This window comes from Lissotriton vulgaris, chromosome 12 (genome assembly GCF_964263255.1).
Source record: "Lissotriton vulgaris chromosome 12, aLisVul1.2, whole genome shotgun sequence".
Classification (NCBI taxonomy): Eukaryota; Metazoa; Chordata; class Amphibia; order Caudata; family Salamandridae; genus Lissotriton; species Lissotriton vulgaris.
In genome coordinates, this window is record NC_141700.1 from 636,647,703 (window position 1) to 636,670,047 (window position 22,345).

General features: G+C 43.4%; 1 protein-coding gene across 1 annotated transcript in view; it reads right to left on the minus strand.

Moving 5' to 3' along the window:
• Positions 1–1,358: 1,358 nt before the first annotated feature.
• CPNE7 (copine 7) overlaps positions 1,359–22,345 on the minus strand; it is a 358,406-nt gene continuing 337,419 nt past the window's right edge. The window contains exons 13-14 of the mRNA XM_086945595.1: positions 19,859–20,095; positions 1,359–2,438 (exon numbers count right to left, since the gene is read on the minus strand). Of these exons, the coding sequence (XP_086801721.1) occupies positions 2,301–2,438; positions 19,859–20,095 (375 nt within the window). The 3' untranslated portion in view covers positions 1,359–2,300. The remainder of the gene's footprint in view (positions 2,439–19,858; positions 20,096–22,345) is intronic.

The window sequence follows — 22,345 nt, forward strand, 5'->3', positions numbered from 1 at the left end:
TTGTGTCTGACCCTAGCATAAAATAACATATTCATTTGCAACCTGTTTCGGTCAACTTTATACCAGTTTCACATTATTGCGGATGTGTGGCATTGTAAGACGTAGGCATGGGGGTTGATCAGTGTGCTTCATCATTCATGAAACCAGTGTTCAACTTGCCCTTATTTGTAGTGGGACATAGCCAAATATAAGCAGGCTTTTGGCTTAAATGAAATTGTCTAGCCTGTGTGGAGACATTTGCCTTGTATGATGTTCATTTTTTGGACTAGCCCCAAATAAAGTGCCGTTCCTGGGCCAATCAATGCACATAGAAGGGGACCCTCTGCAATGGTGATGAGTTCCTGAGGCAGGAAAAAGAACAACTACAATGTAAATCCTCAAGCAACCATTCTATAAATCCACTGACACATCATTCCTTAATGAACAGAGCTAATCAACACATAAGTAAAAAAATTATCAAAATGAATGTATTGTTAACATTTAAATTAGACAAACACATACATATATACAAAATGACTCTAATATAATACAATACAGTCGTCCAGATATATTATGATCCATACTCGTACATGGAATTCACTCAATATTTTCTTATTGTTTAGATCCTAATAGATATAGAAGATATGCCCTACAAAATATACTTTTGTGTTAATATTTAGAAGGCAAGATATAACACATGGCAAAAAATCCAGAGGGCAATTATAATATATAGTTGATAATTATGATGTAGCTGGAGTGCACTATGCACTCAGAGGATCTTTCTCTAAGCATGTTTCAGCACAGAGGCCTTCATCAGGAGAGGCATGTTTAATTGGTTTTAAAAATACCTAAAAATATACAAAATTATATATAATATTTGTAACAAAGTGTGTAACCATTAACTGCACATCTGGGAACTACCCATGCAAACTACCAATACAAAAAACAACCCATATATCACCCAAGTGATAGAGAAAGTTCCTCTGTGTGCATTGTGCACTCCAGCCACATTATAAATATAAACTATGTATGATAATTGGCCTCTAAATTTTTTGCCATGTGTTATATCTTGTCTTCTATATATTGATTCGAAAGTATATTTCTTAGAGGTTATCTTCTACATCTATAAGACTCTGTACAATAAGAAAATATTGATTTGTACATATATTGGAATCTAATTGTTGGATTTGTGAGTAAACTCCATGTATGCGTGTGGGTCATGATCGAGGTGGTTGATTGGATTGGATTGTTTTATAGCCATATTGTATGTGTCTTTATTTACATGTTATGTGTTTGTCTAATTTAAATGTGAACAATAAAACAATTTTGATAATTGTTTATAGTCATGTGTTGACAAGCTTTGTTCATTAAAGAATAATGTGTCAGTAGGTTTATAGAATGGTTGCCTGAGGAGTTACATTATAGTTGTCCCTAAGCCAATCATCAGACTAATAGTGGCGGCTTTGTGGCTCCTTAAAACGTTTGGCTTATGGTCCCAGTATCACAGATTCATCCACTCTCCTTGTAAGTGAACTAACGGCTTACATTCAGGTGTAGGCTTGTATCTGGTAAATATATATATATGTATATAAATATATACAAAATGTACCCTGCATGCTATTATCCCTGCTTTCAAGGACCCGATCGCTAGAAAATCTTGTATCACTAGTACCAAAGGGCTAGCACTTATTTATCTCCAGTACTGTATGATACCTAATGCCATTCAAACCTACTGAAAGACAAGAATACAAATACAGGGGGAAAGCAGGGAACCTTCGCATGGAAGGCCAACACATATTTTGTATCCATGCTTGTTGCTCCAATGCATCCTGGTCCACTCTGAAACCATCCTGTCCGCACCCTTCCCCCACCACGTCCTGCATCCAACATATGATTTGTTCAGAGTATCTCTATGCCACTTATCAATAATCTGGCATAGGATTTTTTCTCACAAGTATAACACAGGGAACTTCCACTTAGAGTTGGGAGTAGTGATGGTAAAAGAGTCCACTGTAGAGTACACCTTAGCTGCTCTGTGGTCATGCTACCACCTCCAATTTGAAGCAAAGACTTTACTTCAGCCGCTTACTAGTAGAGTTAAGTCAGCTGTCAATCATCTTTGCTACATTTCCAGTTCTGGCACGGAGTCCATCATAAATTTCTCCTGTATCTCGCTTGAAAGAATCTCCTGGATGCGACTGGCTTCTGGACCCTCACCTCCTCTTTGAGTTCCTGTTTGAGTGTGAGCTCCACTTTGAGTTCCAATGCGCGACTGAATGGATGAATGAAGGGAGGAGGGTGGGACTAAGACCAGAGCGACTTCACTGGGGTGAATTGAGAGCAGAGTCTGGAGAGTCCATCCGAGGACACCGAGGAGGAAAGGCTTTGTAGCTATAGTACTCCACCACTTGCTTGGGCACTTCCGCTAGCACACATTTTGCCAAGGCAGCCGGGGAAGCCTACAATACAAGACAGGAAATGGTTTAGTACACACTTGCTACAACTGTGATTTTGAGTCTTATCATTAAACAAACAATTTGGGGTTATTGTGAGGATTTCATGGTAGGAATGAATTTACCGCTGGGACATTGAATTCCCAGATTATGTGTGCAGTGCGACTGTTGAAAAGGCAAGTACTTCTGTACTGCTAAAGTAATGAAAACTGAACCCAGATACTCCACGCATTTATAGGCATTTTACATACAGGGGGATTCATTGGGCTAACCATGTCACATTAGAGAATCCCACAAACAGAAGGTACAAGTTCAAATAGTTCTATTGGAATGGGTAACATAGTTTTGTTTCAGTAACTATATTTGGTCAAGAGTAGAAGTATGTAATCAATGTAACGGCTTGTGCTCAAAGCAAATATTGTTATTAAGTTACAAATGTAGGTCCAATTTGTAGAGCTCTATACACATGTTAGTCAGAATTACAAGCTTGATTTACCAGTGCAACTTAGTCACAAAAATGACGATGCTTTCATAGACCTATTTCCTAACAAGCAAAACTACACCATAATGGTGTAATCTAAATGGTGGGGAGTGGGTATTCCAATGTTGAGATAAACTGGAAAGTCGGTGTACATCCACAGTCTCTCATATTCACAAACTCTTTAGTGACCACACCTGACTGCCCCTCAGACGCTATCTTTCATCTGAGCTATTTTGGATACAGTGCAGTTTTGGGCCTATCCTCCAGAAGAGCGAGTCCAGAATATTCAGGTGGTTATTAGCCCTGACAGCAACAAGAAATAATTCAATTTCAAGGGCGGGAAGGAGAATAAAGCATCCTCAGATTTGGTGGCAGGGCAAATGAAGAGGTTTCTCCAAGTGAAGAAAAAGAATTCCAGCACAGAAACAGTACATATAAAAAACAAGGAGCAATTGCATACCTGGGAAGACATTTCACTATGTATGTTGCTTTCCTACCATGACTTGCATGCCATCCTGGGACCTCCTACAAGTCTTACTCTAGCACATAGAATGCTTCTTCAACTGGTGCGGCAGGTGCCGACAGGCCTCCTCAATCAAACTTACCTGGCTGCGCCCGCCGGCACAATACTGGGGTACATTGCTCCTCTCCTTGGGGGAATGCCCTGCAAAGATGCCAGCAGCCTCTCCATCTTTAGATTTCTTCCTGTTGGACTTGGAAGGTACCTGTTCCAAAATGGCCATCATGTAATTCTTCCCTATGGCCCTGTTCCAAATCAAAGATGGTGGCACTGTTTTAGACTAACTTCCTGCTTTTTCCCTAGAACAAGGAGGAAATCCATTTCTCCTTGTGTCATGCCACGATGCTTCGAGTAGTAGGTTTCATCATGTTCCTTGCTTCTAATTCTTTTCCTGGGGACCTTTCTCCTGAAATTCCAACAGTTTCATTCATCCTTGTTTTTCCCTGTGCAGCCTCTGGATACCTGCACCTCTTTTCTATGCCATTGTTCTTCCTCAGCACTCTCCAAGTCCTAAACCTGGTTCTTCTCTTTGGAGGCGCTGTTTGGTCTCTTCTCGTCAATGCATTTTCAAACACCTAGAAACATACCTCCATGAACTACAGGTTTATTCTGCCTTGTGGCTTTTTCCTCCTTGAGTCTCTTCACTGAAGGTACTACCTGCTTAACATGTACTTGTTGGCAGCATCGTGGCTACTGGAAGCGATCACCCTTATCTCAAGCAGACCAGGTCCTTGAAGGTCAGACTGTCCAGAGCTAAAAGGAACCGTCCCAGGTTGGTCCAAACGTCACCTAATTGAAAGTGCATATTTAAACACTATGTAAAATTACGCATGGAAAAATGTCTCAACATATTTATAATCTGGCTTTCACAAACCTTTCGAGTAGTAATCTTGGCAACCTCAACTTTCAGAAGCTTCTATAAGTGTTCCTGGAAAGGTTTGTTAATTCTGAAACAAGTAAATCTGCCCCTTTAAGCGGTATTGACCTCCAAGTGCTAATTTATGATTTCCTTTCAGAATTGGTTCTCTAGACTGCATATGCCAAGTGACATTTACAAACACAGTTTATTTATTTATTAATGTAAGGAGTTTTATAAAGTGCATATATTTCGCCAAATGGCAACTTCAAAGCAACATGGGACAGATGTACAAAGCATTTTTAGGTCACAATTGCTTAATTCACAGAATCAGGCCATTTTTTTTATATGCAAACAACAAACTGTGATTCTACAGAATCGCAATTTAGGTTTGCAATTTGGTATTTGAAAGGGGCGTGTTTAGATCATCCATTCCAAATTGTAGCAATATGTGTCATTGTTTGCGACCGAAATGCGGTGGCAAAACATTAATATTTTATCAACATCTCAAAGTAGGTGGTAGCCCCTCCCCCCCAAGGACCACTTCCCCTTTGAGAATGTAAAAAAATATTTTTAAGAGCAAGCAGTTACAGACCACTGCATGTCCTTCAAAAATGAAATTTAAAACATTTAGTTATATTTATTTAACCCCTTAAGTGCTGCCGTCGGCCAATGGTCGTTGCGAGCACTACCTTGCCAGTGCTGCGCACGACCGTTGGCCGACGGGCCAGCATTCGTTCTTCGAACGTTCACACTGGGCGCTGAACGTTCGACGCTCCTATGAGGTTAAATGAAACCCGTTTTCCAGTAACAAAAACTGGTTGCATTTTCGAAAATAAATCACAGACATGATGGTCTGCTGACCTCAAGAGACCGCCATCTGAGTGATGCCTATCATTCCTAATGAGTCTCGAACTGTGAACTACTGCATTGATATTCATGAGGTAGGTTGATTTGTGACCCACTATGAATTGTTAATTAAAAGAAAATATATTAGGAATAGCGATTTCCAAATTTTGATTAACAGAACATCACAATTTGGAAATTGCTAGCCCCAATGTTAGCATATCTGGCCCCAAGTGAGTAAGAAAAGGCAAGGAATAAAAAGAAAGGTACGAGAAAAGGTGATCATAGCTGTGAAACTTAAAGATTAGAGAATGTAAGGAAAAAAATATGTATACGGTTGTATAAGCAGATCGAGGACAGGGTATGAAAATAGTTCCTAGAATACAGCTTCATTGAGTTTCCTTCCCAAAAATTTGATAACATGTAAATTAATGTTCCTTGTTTACTCTCTTTCGGTGTTTGACTACAGGCTGATACTTCCTCTCTCCCTCTAAGTAGTCTGATCTCCCCAGGGTTATGGGTAAAATAGGACACTTTTTCTGCTTTGCTGGATCATTTTTGTGTCTTCTTTGCACTTGAAATGAGTTGACACTGTTAGATTGCAGGGCACACAGAACTGGAGTATGTGCACTATGACTGAACTTTGGTATATTCACAATGAACTATATAGTTTATATTTGGCGTGCAATTGAGTTCTTACTTTTTATTTTTAAGACATTTCTGGAATGTAACACTGCAAGTACTAGTTTACTTATTCTAATTGCTCTCATTGCTACTGTTCCTTACGCCCACATACACCACCCATAGGTACCACCCATAGCTTAAGGTAGTGGCTCTTATCCTGTGGTCCTCGGATATCTGGGGGTCCATTAGACCTACTCAGGGAGTCTGCAAATGCCTTTAAAATTAAATAACAATTGCACATTAATGAAGGACTCATACATAAAAAACATATTTGAATATGTGAAGGGATTTGAAATAAGAAGCTAAAAATTAAGTTGGCATCCTTATCTTGATTCTTGGGAGCACCTTAAGTACAGCTTACAGAAACTAGTACAGGCGATTGATGTCTTCATGTCAAGCAGCATTGATATGTGCCAACATAAAGAGAGCATGCATTACAAGCAAAAAAAAGACAAAGTAATATTCTAGTCTAGCATATTGCTTTGTCTTTCAGAAAAAAATGAAATCATGAAAAACTTGAGCCTTCAGAATAAAATTAAAGTTTTAATTTTAGCATATTCTTTTATTTATTATTTAAAATATTTTACCATTTGTACATTTGCTTGATTTATATTTATTTATGTACTTCTTTGTATTATTTTAAAGTTCTAATCATAGAAATTGCTTAGGCGAGGGTCTCCTTCTTCCAATAGTAATTCAGAGGGGGTATACAGAAGGCTAATGTTAGGGCCCAATAGTCCTGAGGAAGACCACTCACCCGTCTGATCTTAATTTTCTGCCGAAACATGTTGATTTAAGGATGTGGTAACATTCAGCTTCCATAACATTGGTTCTTCCCTTGTAATCTGTATTAATGGCTGTAGGAGAGTAGGGTCTGCTATCCTATGGTCACCCTAAATTTTTGTTCTCTTGCTAAAGCAAGTTTAGCTTGAGCCAGGGTTACCTCTTCCCTCTCTATCTGGAGTTGGACAGCCCTCATTCTGGCCCTATGCTCTTTTCTCTGGGAGGAAGTCATTCCCCTTTGAGATTCCCTTGAGGCACTAGAAATATGGGAATCCCTTGAGGAGGATCTCATTCTTCTATTACCTGAGGGAACTATGTTATAGGATCTGGGGAGGTGCTCGCCCTCTCCATTCCTATGTAGGTCCAAGTTGGTTTGGTTAAGCCTCCCCACTAGTACCTGGTTATCCCTCTGATTCTGAACTGAATCTTCCTCTTCTGATTCGGGGTCTACCTCCTCATCTTCTAAGTCTGGGGAGGTGTTCTCAGTCTCTGGGGGATTCACTCCATCTCCTGACCCTAAGGGAACTGTACTAGCCTTCTCAAGGTCATCCTTCTCCAGGATGGCTATCAGGATGGGAATGGTAGGGTTGTGACCCTTTTTCAGCCCCCTTGAAGTGCAAAAGGCACTCAAGTCTCTGTGGCTGAGGTTGTCATAGCTGGAGGTTGCCTTGGTAAGGTCAACCAATGCAGGTAGAGAGCTGGAAGCTTCACCTGTGCCAGACATGACTGCTAGTGAGGTGCAAGTGGTGCACTTACCTACACTAAGTGTTTTCCTACTGTACCTTGCTAGTGAGTTGTAGGCAGGGTGTGCTAAGCCCTTTGATCTACAACTACTAAGTTCAGTAGAACGTAAATATGCTAAGCTTTGTTTATATGTACCTAAGGTACTTGATGTGATCTTTCAATTTGATAAAAAGATTGCAATGGTAAAACAACAGCAAGCTCAAATCCCACTGCTGCCACCAATGTGAGAAGTTGGCCTGATATATGATGTCTCCAATTCTGGGGGCACCTTGTATCAGTCCAAACAATCCCTTATGGTGTCTGGTTGTAAGTCAACCTTATAGACAAGCTATCCTAAGGGTACCATGGACTAAGCAGACTTAAAGGCTTAACTCAAGAGGTCGTGTTAAGCAAGCTGTTTTACCAATCACAATCTGTAATATCAAATGAAAGGACACCACACAAGTTATATATTATAAAAATATATGTATTTATTACTAGAATAATCCTTTGTACTCTTTATGAGTGTAGAGGCACAAGCGTTTAAACAAAAGCACAGTTAAACATACAAAAGTTGCACAATTATGGATGAGGGTGGATGGCCACTCAAACCATATACTAAAATAGTGGTATAAGAACCACCAATCGAACAGTGGTTAGGCCTAGGGCCTAGGGAATCGCTGGGAACAATCGGGACTAGCAATGCTGAAGTCGGGAAAAGCCCGCGGGAATCGGGTGCAGCGCTTAAAGCACACACATGCACCAATGCAAAGTCAATGGTGCGTAAAAGTTACAAAGTTACTGTTTAAGGAACCTTCCGATTGACCTAGAAGGACGAAACTTTAGACATATACACTAGAGGTGTGTACCAGTACAGGAGCACCGGCGTTGCTGAGTTACCTCACCCACAGGAAGCGGGTGCACAGGTGCAAAGTAGTGTTGGGTTTCGTCACGTAGGTCGATGGTGCCTGAAGATGAAGATGCTGCAGGCGTCGAGAAGAGAAGTGTCCGGTGTGATCCAAGGGTGGATCGAAGATGTAGATGACCTGAAAGCAGAGGGGACAGAGTCTGAGTCACTCAGCAGTCCAGGGTGGAACCAGGAAGGAACCAGGCAATGTCGGGCGCAATCAGGTCGAGGTCGAGAAGCTTCTCTCCGCTGCCACGTGGACTCTGGGGCACCGAGGATGTCCAGGAGTGGATCACGAGCTGTCCCACGAAGGCTCTCGTTGTCAGCGGTGTTGGCTTCCGGATTGGCGCAAACAACCCTTGGCAAGCGCAACCCACGCAGGATTCGAAGATCGCTTAACACTCGGACCAGCAAGGTCAGAGCGGGTGCTCCTTTTCAGGGGAGCGAGGGCCAGTCCAAAGCAACCGGACTGGCAGGTCAAATTCAAAGGTTCATTGGTACTGGGGCCGCAAGCCAACGGGCAAGCGACCGGACCAACGCGTTGAGCCAAAAGATGCAGAAGGGCCCCACGCAGCACTCAGTGAGTGTAGAGGGGTGAGCTTCGGTGCAAAAGTGGCTCAGGGCTGGGGCTTCTCAAACCCCAATGCACAGCTTCGAGGGAGCCTCGGAAGCTGCACGGTCAGCGCCTCGTGGTCTTTCCAAGATGGCCGGCCCCACGCTTCAGGTCGCCTCCACGGGACTCAGCTCTGCAGGGACTGTGGATCGGGCTTTTAGAAGGCAGGAACGTTGGGTCTTGTCGAACTCTGTTGCTCGAGTTCCGGCGGGAACTGCAACAGAGCAAACATTGAGGTGCTGGAAGGTGCCTGTTTGCACAGGGTGATTCAGAAAAGGGGGTGGTGATGGACAGAGCATCAGAACTAAGCAGACTACTCGTACCCAGTCAACAGATCAGGGCTTGATCCATCACCGTTTTTTAGCTCACTGCACCATCCCAGCTCAGAACCTGGCTACATGCAAATTAGTCTGTCCCTGGCCCAGTGCATCATGGGAACAGGGCAGACCAAACTACCAAGCCAATTCTTTAACTGGAAAGGAAACAAGCTGGGGCAGTGAGCTAAATAACGGTGATGGATCAAGCCCTGATCTTTGGACTGGGTAAGAGTGGTCTGCTTAATTCAGACACTCTGTTCACCACCACCCCCTTTTCTGAATCGTTTTTGGCCACTATAGGTGTGGCAGGGTATACTCTGACATGAGTCCCTTGCTCACTGCTCCATCAGGATTCAAGCAAGCCGGGCCGACGACGGCTGAAATGCCAGAAACCGGTCCCCGGAAGCTTGTCTCCTTTCTGGTGAAGAATTGGCTTGGTAGTTTGGTCTGCCCTGTTCCCATGATGCACTGGGCCAGGGACAGACTGATTTGCATATAGCCAGGTTCTGAGCTGGGATGGGGCAGTGAGCTAAATAACGGTGATGGATCAAGCCCTGATCTTTGGACTGGGTAAGAGTGGTCTGCTTAATTCAGACACTCTGTTCATCACCACCCCCTTTTCTGAATCGTTTTTGGCCACTATAGGTGTGGCAGGGTATACTCAGACATGAGTCCCTTGCTCACTGCTCCATCAGGATTCAAGCAAGCCGGGCCGACGACGGCTGAAATGCCACAAACCGGTCCCCGGAAGCTTGTCTCCTTTCTGGTGAAGAATTGGCTTGGTAGTTTGGTCTGCCCTGTTCCCATGATGCACTGGGCCAGGGACAGACTGATTTGCATATAGCCAGGTTCTTAGCTGGGATGGGGCAGTGAGCTAAATAACGGTGATGGATCAAGCCCTGATCTTTGGACTGGGTAAGAGTGGTCTGCTTAATTCAGACACTCTGTTCATCACCACCCCCTTTTCTGAATCGTTTTTGGCCACTATAGGTGTGGCAGGGTATACTCAGACATGAGTCCCTTGCTCACTGCTCCATCAGGATTCAAGCAAGCCGGGCCGACGACGGCTGAAATGCCGGAAACCGGTCCCCGGAAGCTTGTCTCCTTTCTGGTGAAGAATTGGCTTGGTAGTTTGGTCTGCCCTGTTCCCATGATGCACTGGGCCAGGGACAGACTGATTTGCATATAGTCAGGTTCTGAGCTGGGATGGGGCAGTGAGCTAAATAACGGTGATGGATCAAGCCCTGATCTTTGGACTGGGTAAGAGTGGTATGCTTAATTCAGACACTCTGTTCATCACCACCCCCTTTTCTGAATCGTTTTTGGCCACTATAGGTGTGGCAGGGTATACTCAGACATGAGTCCCTTGCTCACTGCTCCATCAGGATTCAAGCAAGCCGGGCCGACGACGGCTGAAATGCCAGAAACCGGTCCCCGGAAGCTTGTCTCCTTTCTGGTGAAGAATTGGCTTGGTAGTTTGGTCTGCCCTGTTCCCATGATGCACTGGGCCAGGGACAGACTGATTTGCATATAGCCAGGTTCTGAGCTGGGATGGGGCAGTGAGCTAAATAACGGTGATGGATCAAGCCCTGATCTTTGGACTTGGTAAGAGTGGTCTGCTTAATTCAGACACTCTGTTCATCACCACCCCCTTTTCTGAATTGTTTGCACAGGGTGGTCACTCCTTGACCACAAGGGAGATTCTTCAGTCTTCTACGTCGAGTAGGATGTCGAAGGGTCCAGAGTTTCGTTTCATGAGTTTCAGTCAGGATAATCTGAGTGCATGGGCACTGCTCCCCCCTATATACCAATCTAGTGGGCTGGATTACCTGCTAGGTCCCTCCTATGGGTGGGACCCAGGAAGGGGGTGGATACACCACTTTCCCTTTGTCCAGGGTCGCGCTGGGACTGGGGCTGGTGTGCCCCAGAACCGGTTTGACCAGATTATGCAAGGGGAAGCCTTGTGCTCCCCAGGCAGTGTCTGGTTTCTTTCAAACCTCCCTCCTACTGAATTTGACCTGCCAGTCCGGTTGCTCTGGACTGGCCCTCGCTCCCCTGAAAAGGAGCACCCGCTCTGACCTTGCTGGTCCGAGTATTAAGCGATCTTCGAATCCTGCGTGGGTTGCGCTTGCCAAGGGTTGTTTGCTCCAATCCGAAGGCCGACACCGCCGACAGCGAGAGCCTTCGTGGGATAGCTCGTGATCCACTCCTGGACATCCTCGGTGCCCCAGAGTCCAGGTGGCAGCGGAGAGAAGCTTCCCGACCTCGACCTGATTGCGCCCGACATTGCCTGGTTCCTTCCTGGTTCCACCCTGGTCACTGCTGAGTGACCCAGACTCTGTCCCCTCTGCTTTCAGGTCATCTACATCTTCGATCAACCCTTGGATCACACCGGACACTTCTCTTCTCGACGCCTGCAGCATCTTCATCTTCAGGCACCATCGACCTGCGTGACGAAACCCGACACTACTTTGCACCTGTGCACCCGCTTCCTGTGGGTGAGGTAACTCAGCAACGCCGGTGCTCCTGTCTGGTACACACCTCTAGTGTATATGTCTAAAGTTTCGTCCTTCTAGGTCAGTCGGAAGGTTCCTTAAACAGTAACTTTGTAACTTTTACGCACCATTGACTTTGCATTGGTGCATGTGTGTGCTTTAAGCGCTGCACCCGAACCCGCGGGTCTTTACCGACTTCAGCATTGCTAGTCCTGATTGGTCCCAGCGATTCCCTAGGCCCTAGGCCTAACTACTGTTCGATTGATGGTTCTTATACCACTATTTTAGTATATGGTTTGAGTGGCCACCCGCCCTCATCCATAATTTTGCAACTTTTGTATGTTTAACTGTGCTTTTGTTTAAACGCTTGTGCCTCTACACTCATAAAGAGTACAGAGGATTATTCTAGTAATAAATACATATATTTTTATAATATATAACTTGTGTGGTGTCCTTTCATTTGATATTACAGGATTGTGATTGGTAAAACAGCTTGCTTAACACGACCTCTTGAGTTAAGCATTTAAGGCTGCTTAGTCCATGCTATCCTTAGGATAGCTTGTCTATAAGGTTGACTTACAACCAGACACCATAAGGGATTGTTTGGACTGATACAAGGTGCCCCCAGAATTGGAGACATCATATATCAGGCCAACTTCTCACAATGGCCCATAATAAAATTGTATGAGTGACCCACTTAGTAATTTTAACAGTATTTACTGAACCCCAATTGCTACTATATGCAAATTACATAGAAGTTTCGAATCAAGTTTGAGCCCATTCAGGCAATAACATGCCCTGAATGTAGACAGCTTCCTATGATAAATTATGTCACTACTAGTTGGTGACAGCTCTTTGCCCATAGTAATACTTAAACAGTAAGAGGCCTTGTGAAAACTCGGTTGTTGGTTTCCAATGTAATTTGTTTATGATAAATCAGCAGATTACCAAGCAAATGGTTGATTATGGGGCAAGCGGAGCAAATTTGTATTTTTTTGACAAATTCTACCAGTGGCTCTATATGTCCTACAACTGGTTTGTTATAGCTGTTATGTTTTGTTATGTTAGTTTATATTTATAGAGCACCAAATCACTAAACGGTCTCTAAGCGCTTGCAGCATAGACCAAGAACCCGGGAATCCCTTATTCCTGCTGGGCTCAGCACGACTAGGGTGAGCTCATCCAAATGCCTCAGTGAACAAGATGGCCTTGGGTTTCCTCCTGAACAAGAGAAAGGTGGCTTCCCCACGCTCAACTGAGAAGGCCCACCCCCCAAGGCAGCTCTATTAAAGTGCGGGCAGGTCAACAGGCTTGACTCAGATGAACGGAGGTATCGTCCAGGCACATAAAGCTTCAAATGGTCTTTGTAGTAGTTAGGCGCCACTCCATACTGCGCTTTATGTGCAATGCACAGGCCCTTGAACCTGACTCTCTGCTTAATAGGGAGCAAGTGTAGCTGTTGTAGTAGGGGTGAGGCGCGTGCTCTTCTTGACAATTTAAAAATCAATCTTGCCGCATCATTTAGAACCACCTGAAGTTTCCCCAACAGTTTGTCAGGAAGCCCTATGTTTACTGCGTCGCAAGTTTCCAGAGTTGCCTCATCAAGCCCACACTACTGCCCACCACAGCAGACAGTTGATTGTTTAGAGTTACCTTGGTGTCTAGCCTGATACCCAGGCTCTTCACAGCTGGCACCTGTGTCAGGGTGGTGCCAAGCTCTTGTGGCCAAAAGAGGCTGGACCAGGGGCTAGCTCCTGTTGTGAGGACAAGCACCTCTGTCTTATCAGGATTTACCTTAAGTGAATTGGAGGTCATCCAGTTCATAGTGAACCTCTGAACATTAAGCTGTGCCTCAGTGGAATTGTCTAATGTCAGGGTGTTTGAAAGTAACTCTTTGTAGTAAGAGACACAAACAACATGATTTTTCCAGAGAACTACAGTTGATTTAAGGTTATGATAATGACTACTGGAGTATATAACAGTGTCTTGTGTCCTATGGTCCTTTAAGGTCACACAGATAAAACACAAGTTATTATCTCCTTTCAAATGATGCTTTAATTAAGACTAGACAAGTGGAATGTTTAACCTTGTTCCAGGGACCTGTGACCCTTTTTGTAGCACAAGGAAAATATAATTTATTCCATCATTCTTTCCAGGTAGTGAGAGATTAAATAAGGTTAATAGTCTAGAACAAGCGAGAGTTGTGGGCTCCCGGGAGGTGGCTCAGTGTTAGAATATTCTGCTTAACAGTCATTTACAAAAATGGAAACAGTTCCTAAATAATACATATGCTCCCAAGCGTCCTTGGTAAATTGCATTGCAATTTGTAAAGTGCATGTGTTTTATTTGCTGTTCAGTTTTCTCTCTTAAGAAAATACACAAAGAATGAAAAGTTCTACCGTGACCGGATTTGCAGCTGGAGACATGAAGAAGGCAAAAAATGAATCTGGCACAGCTGACACCGACGTCACGGTGGTCTATTTCTAGATATCTGTTTCAGAGCGCATTGAGATGTTAGCGGCGCGGACTGTCGAGTTAAATCGCTGTGTTTTTAAGCAGGCGTGATAGTGGAAAAATGCTGCATGTCAGGGCGAATTAGCTCTGGAAAATACACCGTTAAAAGCCGTGGGGAGAGTTTTGTTGGCAGAAGAAACTAGTGTCTCCGCCAAGGCGAGCATGAAAATTCCGATTTAGTAAACAAGGAAGTTTCAGAGTTTGATTTAAACAATAGTAAATGATTTCACAGAAGAGAAAATTGAAGGCGTTCTCATGGTTGGATTGGCCTTTCGGTCAGTCTGCCACTGTCAGGTGGGCCAGCCTGAAAGGACCAGTTTCTTTTGGCACAGTCGCCCGTGACGGAAACAACACCAATTTTTGATTAGGTAACCTGTTGACGAATCGCAAAATGGGTTTGCGATTCAGTATTTGGAAGGGGGGTGATTAGGGCGTCCCTTCCTAACGGTGTGCACGAATGTTTTGTGGCCGTGAATGCAGTTGCAAAACATTCGCATATTATCACCTACTTCAAGTAGTTGGTAACCCATTCGCAAATGGGAAGGGATCCCCAAGTGACCTCTTCCCCTTTATGAATGGTTGCAAAAGAATTTTTAAAAACAGCCAGTGGTCCAACGGACTTCTGCCTGGTCTTAAAAAATAAAAATAAAACTTTTAATTTTACTTTTTGTGAAGACGGGCTGCTTTACAAAAAGAAGATGCTTTCTTTAAAATCAATCACAGACATGGTGGTCTCCCGACCTTAGCAGGTCACCATCACCGTGATTTTTCCAATGTACCTCATTAATATTAATGAGGTAGAGCAATTTGCGACCCCTAGAAATCGCAATCTAAAACTCTTTGAGTTTCATGCATTGCAAATTGCGATTACCTTATTGTAATTCACAGGAATTCGCAATTAGGTGTTTGCAATTTACAATTTTGGTGCATGTGCTCCCAAAAAACCCAGCCGACACACTGACCCTTTTGAAGCTGGCACATCCATCTGCAAGTGCCAGAATACCTGAAAAGTCAGTCCAACGGTGGGTTTTGCTAGAGCTTTGCATTCAAGGAAGCACTTTGGTCAATGTAACATTAGCACTTTTTAAAACTTAATAAAATTCTTGGGTAATTTTTTAACTTTACTCACAATATTCCAAGAATGCAGTTAAAATAGTAATTAGACTAATACAGACTATTTTGGAGAAAGCTGCATTTTCCTCAAAAATTCTAGGAATGGAGTTATGATAGGAAATTTGCCTCCCAGTGTCTGTCACACCTACTGCTGCTGTGAGGGCACGCATAATTTACAGCACAACTTTGTTTTTGGATCATTGCTTAGCAAAGTGGACCAATGAAAGCCTTTGATACCGGTTTGTTGTGGTTTATCAAAAAATATGGACCAGAAAATAGTCTTTGAGGTACCAGTGTATTAAACTATGGTTTATATATATCAAGATGTGGTAAAACAAGCATCAGTTTACCGCAGCACTTTGTTCTGTGTACTTAAACCTTTGTTATCCAATCACAAGGTTTTATGGTAGAGCAGGCAGCTTTATGTGAGTTGGTACAGTGGTATCTATTAAAAAACCACGTTATACTGACATATATACAGCGTTAGGTACTATTCTTTATCATATGTCTGTTGCTTAGTTTTATCTATAAATTTTGACAAACTTGTTCATTTTCATATATTATAACCTAATACCGGTACACTCTGGTGTAATATTCTGCAGTCACTGTGGATTTGACAGTGGTATCTGTACACTATAATTAGAGCTATTGGAATTATCTGGCAATCGAGGATACAAATATGAGCCAAAGCTGCCTAAATCATGCGGCAAGGAGAGTCAACTTATGTGGCACATTCTTTGGCATTATCATTTTGTTGTTGTCAACTCACATTAATATAGAAGACCTCCAAGTACTATAGAATATTCAAGGGGTTCATAAGAAACAAAGTGAAACGTATTTTTTCAAATCCCATTGCAAATATTACTACAACATAATGCTTTTGCTTTACACTGTCCTTACTTAGGGCCTCATTAGGATGTCTGTTAGACCGCCACCAACAGGCCATCGGGGACGGTCCGCCCGACATCCAGAGAAATGGCCTGACCGCCGGATTAAGATACTGGCGGTCGGAGCACATCAGACAGGGGGAAAGATACATCCAACAGGCTCAAGGAGCCAGTCGAGGCAGCCATTGCACAGTAATCCCTACAATGAAGGGGGAGCCGGTGCTGGTTCCGCCATAGGGATTACGATGTGCATTTCCCACAACCTTTTCATGGCAGTCCCACCACCATGTAAAGGCTGTCAGAAAGGGACTTTGGGGGCCCATAGTAGGGCCTTCATGCTCCATTGCCTCCACTATGTGGCCAGGGTGGCACATGTGGTGACCCCCCCAAACATCCATGCACATGGTGCCTGGCACACAGTGTATGGATGTTTAAAAACACGCCTTTTACTACTGCGGCTTGTGCTGTGGCCCATTTACGGACTGCCGCACAAGCCACAATAGTAAAAGGCATGTTTCCAACCACCTACATGGCAGTTACATCATAATATGGTGGGCGGAGCTGCCGTCTACTTGTCAGCCTTTCTCCACGAGGGTGGTCAGACGCTCGATGAGGCCCTAATTATCATAGTACAATAATTTCTATAAAGCATACAGAGTTGTAAAATAAACCTCCATTTTCACACATCTTGTAAGGTTGTGCTTATTTTATTCTGCACATCCCCCAAAAATGTTAAAACTCATCTTCAGTTTCAAATGTATTTTACATCACATCAATGGCCCATGGGAGCACTTTCCCATCAAGAAACAGCCTGCAGTTCTTTATTGTTGAATATTTATATCAAATCTAATTGTAGATAGATTATAGTGTATGTTTCGACATATTAGAAAAGCTAAATGTTTTGGATTGGTGCCCTGTAGAAATAACTATGTGGTTTCGAATGAGCACGAAAAAATGGCAAAGAATGAGTTTTTATCTTCGTCTTGTTTGAATTACATCTAAATACGAAATTATTTTTTTTCATACCGCAGATCGAAGTTCTTTTCCAGACCACCAATTGGTGCATTGATTGTGTCTGGGCCATGTGTTCTCCTATTCAGTATCTGAATGCAGCAATCAACAGCGGAAAGAGAACCGGCTACCTTTTCCAAAATGCTTGCCATGGTGTTACACCACGTGTGCAGTGGTTATTATTTGCTTAAGTTAAAACCCACTGAGCTAAAAAATAAAATTCTGAAATTTGCAAATTATGCTGCAGATGTTGAACTGTGTGGCAAATCAATAATCACACTGAAAATGCAGTGGCTTCAGAATCGCTTAATTCCACTAGCAAGGGCCAGACTGGCCGAAGCCGGGACCAGGCGTTTCCCCAGTGGGCCGCCATGGTGGGGGATGGTTTTGGACCCCTGGGGGTCGTTCTTGTTACCGGGGGCTGGCTGCAATATCGGCCCCCTGTAAATAAACGGCTGCAGTGTTTTTCACGCCCCACCCCCGCCACTGGTCTTGACTATAATGCAGGATCTGTGCATTTTATAGCAGCTTGTGTAGTGCTGCAGGAGCTATCTTGTGTCATTTGAGCATCACTTAGTTTTATCTTTAAACAATAAGATAGGATTCTGTGACATCATACTGTTATATATTTACACTATATCGTGGTACTCTTTCATTTCTGTGGATTGTACAGTAGAACCTTTTCTGACAGTGTCAGATAGTGGTGTCTGTATTGTAGAGCAGGGGTCTCCAAACCGGTCCTGTAGGGCCGGATCCATGCCAGATTTTTAAAATTACTACATGTATCTCAATGGGGATATCCCAAAAATCTGGAATGGATCCGGCCCTCCAGGACCGGTTTGGAGACCCCTGTTGTAGAGGGTAGTACCCTTTAGTATTGGTGTATTTTATAGGGATATTTGAACAATTGGTAAAAACAGCCAGTAGAATTATGCAGCAGATATATGTAGTTGATCTGACTAAATTTTGCAGAAAGAAGAGGCAAATTAAGCAGCATAATGCACAACATCCTATGGCAGTATTATGCCACTATATTGTTATTTTAACACATACCATGAGTATCAATGTAACACCTGAATACAGCTACCAGCAACTGAAAGGAGACCAAGTAAGCTTCTGCTACTGAGGATTGTCATGTGTGGTGCTTTATGGTTTTGGCCCCTTTAAGCTCGAAACAATATTTTTTTGCCATTGTTCAAATTATGCAGCAGGTGGCGTATTATGTGGTAAGTATAATAAAGCGCTAAAAATACACAAAACATTGCGGCATCAGATTAGCAATTGTCAAGTTGCCCTAACACATTCTTCTGTAGTCTGCATGCATTATGCAATAGCACCTTTACAATCTGGTGCAATATTTTATCTAGTGCCTCTGACACACTAACCAGGCAGGTCCACTGAAATTATGCGTCAGGGGAGGACCAAATTGTGTGGCATGGTTGAATAAATTATGCAGAAACAAAAGGCAAATTATGCAGCATAATGCAGCACATTTTGTGATAGTATTGCTCCATTATTTCGCAATTTTTCGTTTTTGCACACATTAACAATGTTTGGGGAAAAAGTACCCCTCATTATTACCAGTGTAACATCCAAATACAGCAATAAGCAACAAAAAGAAGATGGGTTAACCTTTGTGAAGTGCCTTTCACTGTGCAGCAATACATGTCTTTGCATTTCTAGTTACCTTTAGAGCTGCTTGAGCTAGAAACAAATGTTATTGTTAAACCCTGCAGATTAGTCATTTAAGGATTATGTGGCAAATGTGGCAACTCTATAATTATGTGGAGTCGCTGCAGCCACAACATTCACAAAAAAGTGGAGAAGTGTGGCTCAATGATTAGAGCGGCAGACCCTGATGCAGAGGTCTAGCCCGGGACCAGGGTTCAATTCCCCGCCTCGGCGGGTCTTGGGCTCAAAAATTCAACGGACCTGATTATTCTCGCCTCGGTGCCTATTCCAATCATGGAGTCCCACTCTGCAACTCTGGGCAATAGCTTGCTTAATCTCCACAACGGCCCCCACAACGCTAAGGATGCCTGGCCTCCACCTTGGGGGTGCCCAGGAGTGGACGCCTCACAGGGAAAGCCAGGATGGGTTCCACAGCGGTATTCGTACAAGCGCCTTGAGACCCTTGCGGGTGAGTAGTGCGCTATACAAGTATCAATTTACATTTACAATTCCAGTGGGCATGACTATAATCAGCAGCACTGTCATGATTTTATTCTGCAGCTGTGGCAAATTATGCAGCAGAGGACGACCAAATTATGCAACATGGTTGACTAAATTATGAGGCAAATAAAGGCAAATTATGTGGCATAATGTGGCACATTTTGTGATGGACAGATCTATCTTTTTATGTGCTAAGTTCTCTGCCCGACTGCGAAATCTCCACAGATATAAACTTGCCATAAAGTTGTGGTTTATGAATACCCAAAAAATGTAAACTTACACAAAAGTGCAAGTTTACCTTTGTGAATCAGGCCTTCAGTATTGTATGGTGGTAGCGCATTGTACAGTTGTATCTCAACACTGTAGCGAAGTATCTAGTTCTTAACAGTGGTATTTGCACATCTGCTGTAGAATGAGTGTTATGCTCAGTAATAACTTTTGCTGCTCTTTCAGTGTACTGCTCTGTCGTACCGATTCACTATTCTTCTGTATCTTAGAGCTTACATTTTTAAATTCTCTGAAGGGTACAAACTGCACAATGTCCCTCAGTGCCGGTTCGCCTTTCGGAGAGCGAAGAATACCATCATCGCCATCCAAGATCTGCATGTCGGTGAAGTCGGCGTTCCCCACCCCGACGATGATGATGGACATGGGGAGGTAGGATGCACGGACGATCGCCTCTCTGGTGTCGGCCATGTCAGTGACCACGCCATCCGTCAGTATTAACAGAATAAAATATTGCTATGGAAAAGAGCAAGAACATGAGGTTGTGAGTAGAGAATAATCTTTGAAAAATAAACCTAGAAAGTGCCTTCAATAAAACATCAGACAAGAATGAGCCTCAAGAAAATAGAAAATAGACCAAGAACAATGGATAGAGGGAGTTGGGCCAGTAAAATGCTCAGGCGCAGGGATCAAAACAGCTTCCAGAGGGGTGGAGGGAGGGGTTAGTTGGTGTTGCAGTGCTTCCTATTTTCTAACAGCATGACAGTGGCCCCTACATCCTAAAGGGCATGCCTGTGGTCTCTATATCCCAACCAACATGACCATGGGCCCTAGTTATTAAGTGGCATGACAGCCTTCCCTGCTGCTTGACTAGCATGGCAGAGGTTCCTATCTCCAAGCGAGTATGACAGTTGTGCCTACATTCTAAAAGGCATGACTGCTGCCCCTACATCATAACTATCATGGCAGGGGTTCCTATATTCTAACTGGCATTGATTGGTACCTATACTCTAACTCAGGGATTTAAGCAGTATGAAAAAAGTGGAGGTCTCTTAAAGGGGACGGATCTATGCAATTAAAGGCTTGGCTTAAACATGCAAACTACATTTCTGTGATTCCCACAGTGTGTCACCAGACCAGTACTTTGGCTCCTCTCTTAGATTTCTTCTATTGCACCCAGATCTTTAGCACAAGAACTGGCATCCACATAAAACCATCCAGGACTATTGGCTTTGGCAATGGTTGTTAGCTGTTTAAGAAAAATCTGTAACAACAATGATTTTGTTATAACTAATATTGAACCTGTTTCAATTAATTCTGAAACTGTGAGTCTGAATTAAACAGTACTGGGGTCTGTGGAAGGGGTAGTGGTTTTCAGAGTCTCATTAACTCCTGTCATGTTCACTCTGTTAGACATGCACAGCATTTTTCTCTTCACATCTCCTCCATCTGCATATTTTACAGCTCACCTCTTTCTTCTTCACGACCCTCTTTAAGCTCTCGCCAGAATGCACTTCCTCACTTCTTCTTCACGTCACCACCCCAAACACACACCGCACCCACCCACCTGTAAGCATGGCAATTTCATTTCATTTTGCTGTGTCAATATTTTGTCAACCGTGTACCTCCTTCACATACATTTGCACAGAATCACAATTGCACCTGGAATATGTAACCATTGCTCTGTGCGCTCAGCAGAGATGCCAAGGATTGGTTGACCACGTATTCTGAACACCTTTTGAACCGTGTGATAGGCACTGTGAGAAACTCCTATTGCCTTAGCCTCAACTTCAGAACGCTCAACCGTGGCCCTTCATAAGCCCATGGAGGAGCCTCAGTTCTGTATACACAAATACACAAGAAATATACACAACAAAAATAAGGAAACACATCTTTAAAATAGATGACACTCTTAGGGAATGCAAGATTAAGTAAAACTTACAATATAGACAGGAACTAAATTGCTGACATGGATTACTTGAACGTTTTTTTACATCTACAGGAATCGATCATTGTGTTTTTGCCAATAATGTTAAGGATGTGAGTATAGGGCCCTTGGGGGGCCCTTTTCAATGTCCATTTTTATTACTACTGGGTTTAAGACCTGGAGGGACCTGTCTCACTCAAAGCCCTACCCTCACTGGCATGACACTGGACATGAGCGCCATTTGCTTCCTGTTGACACAGGCGTGCATGGATTGATCCAAAAGTATCCATAGTTGTGGAAATAACACAGGCACTTGAGCTCTGCATGAAACAACAACTAAGCATTTACAGCACAATTGTAACCCCAGCAGCACATCCAGGGAATGCCAAATGTGCCACATAACACACTCAGATGTGTAACAGGTTGGATGCAACCATAGACCGCAGTTGTTAACAACATGTCTGCTAAGGAATAGGAATATTGAGTGGTGGGTACCCTCTGTGGCACAAAGGCATGATGGGAGACTCAGACAAGATGACTTCCATCATGAATTGCCCCTCAAGGACCGAATCCTTTTAATGAATCTTGGAAGGTTTTATGATTACACATGAGTATAATGATTTACACAAGAACAGGGTGATCGCAAAGACATCCACACTGGGGTTGTTTCCACGAATGGGCACAAGAACGTGTTTCCACCATAGAGACCTTGAGGCCCGGGCCACTGCCTGGTGACTCCCAACAGGTCTTCTTCAGACGCGAGGGCAAGGAACAGGGACGGCCTTTTGTGTCTTCAGTGTATGTTAGGGGTGTCTGTCACTGATCCAAGAGAACAGAAC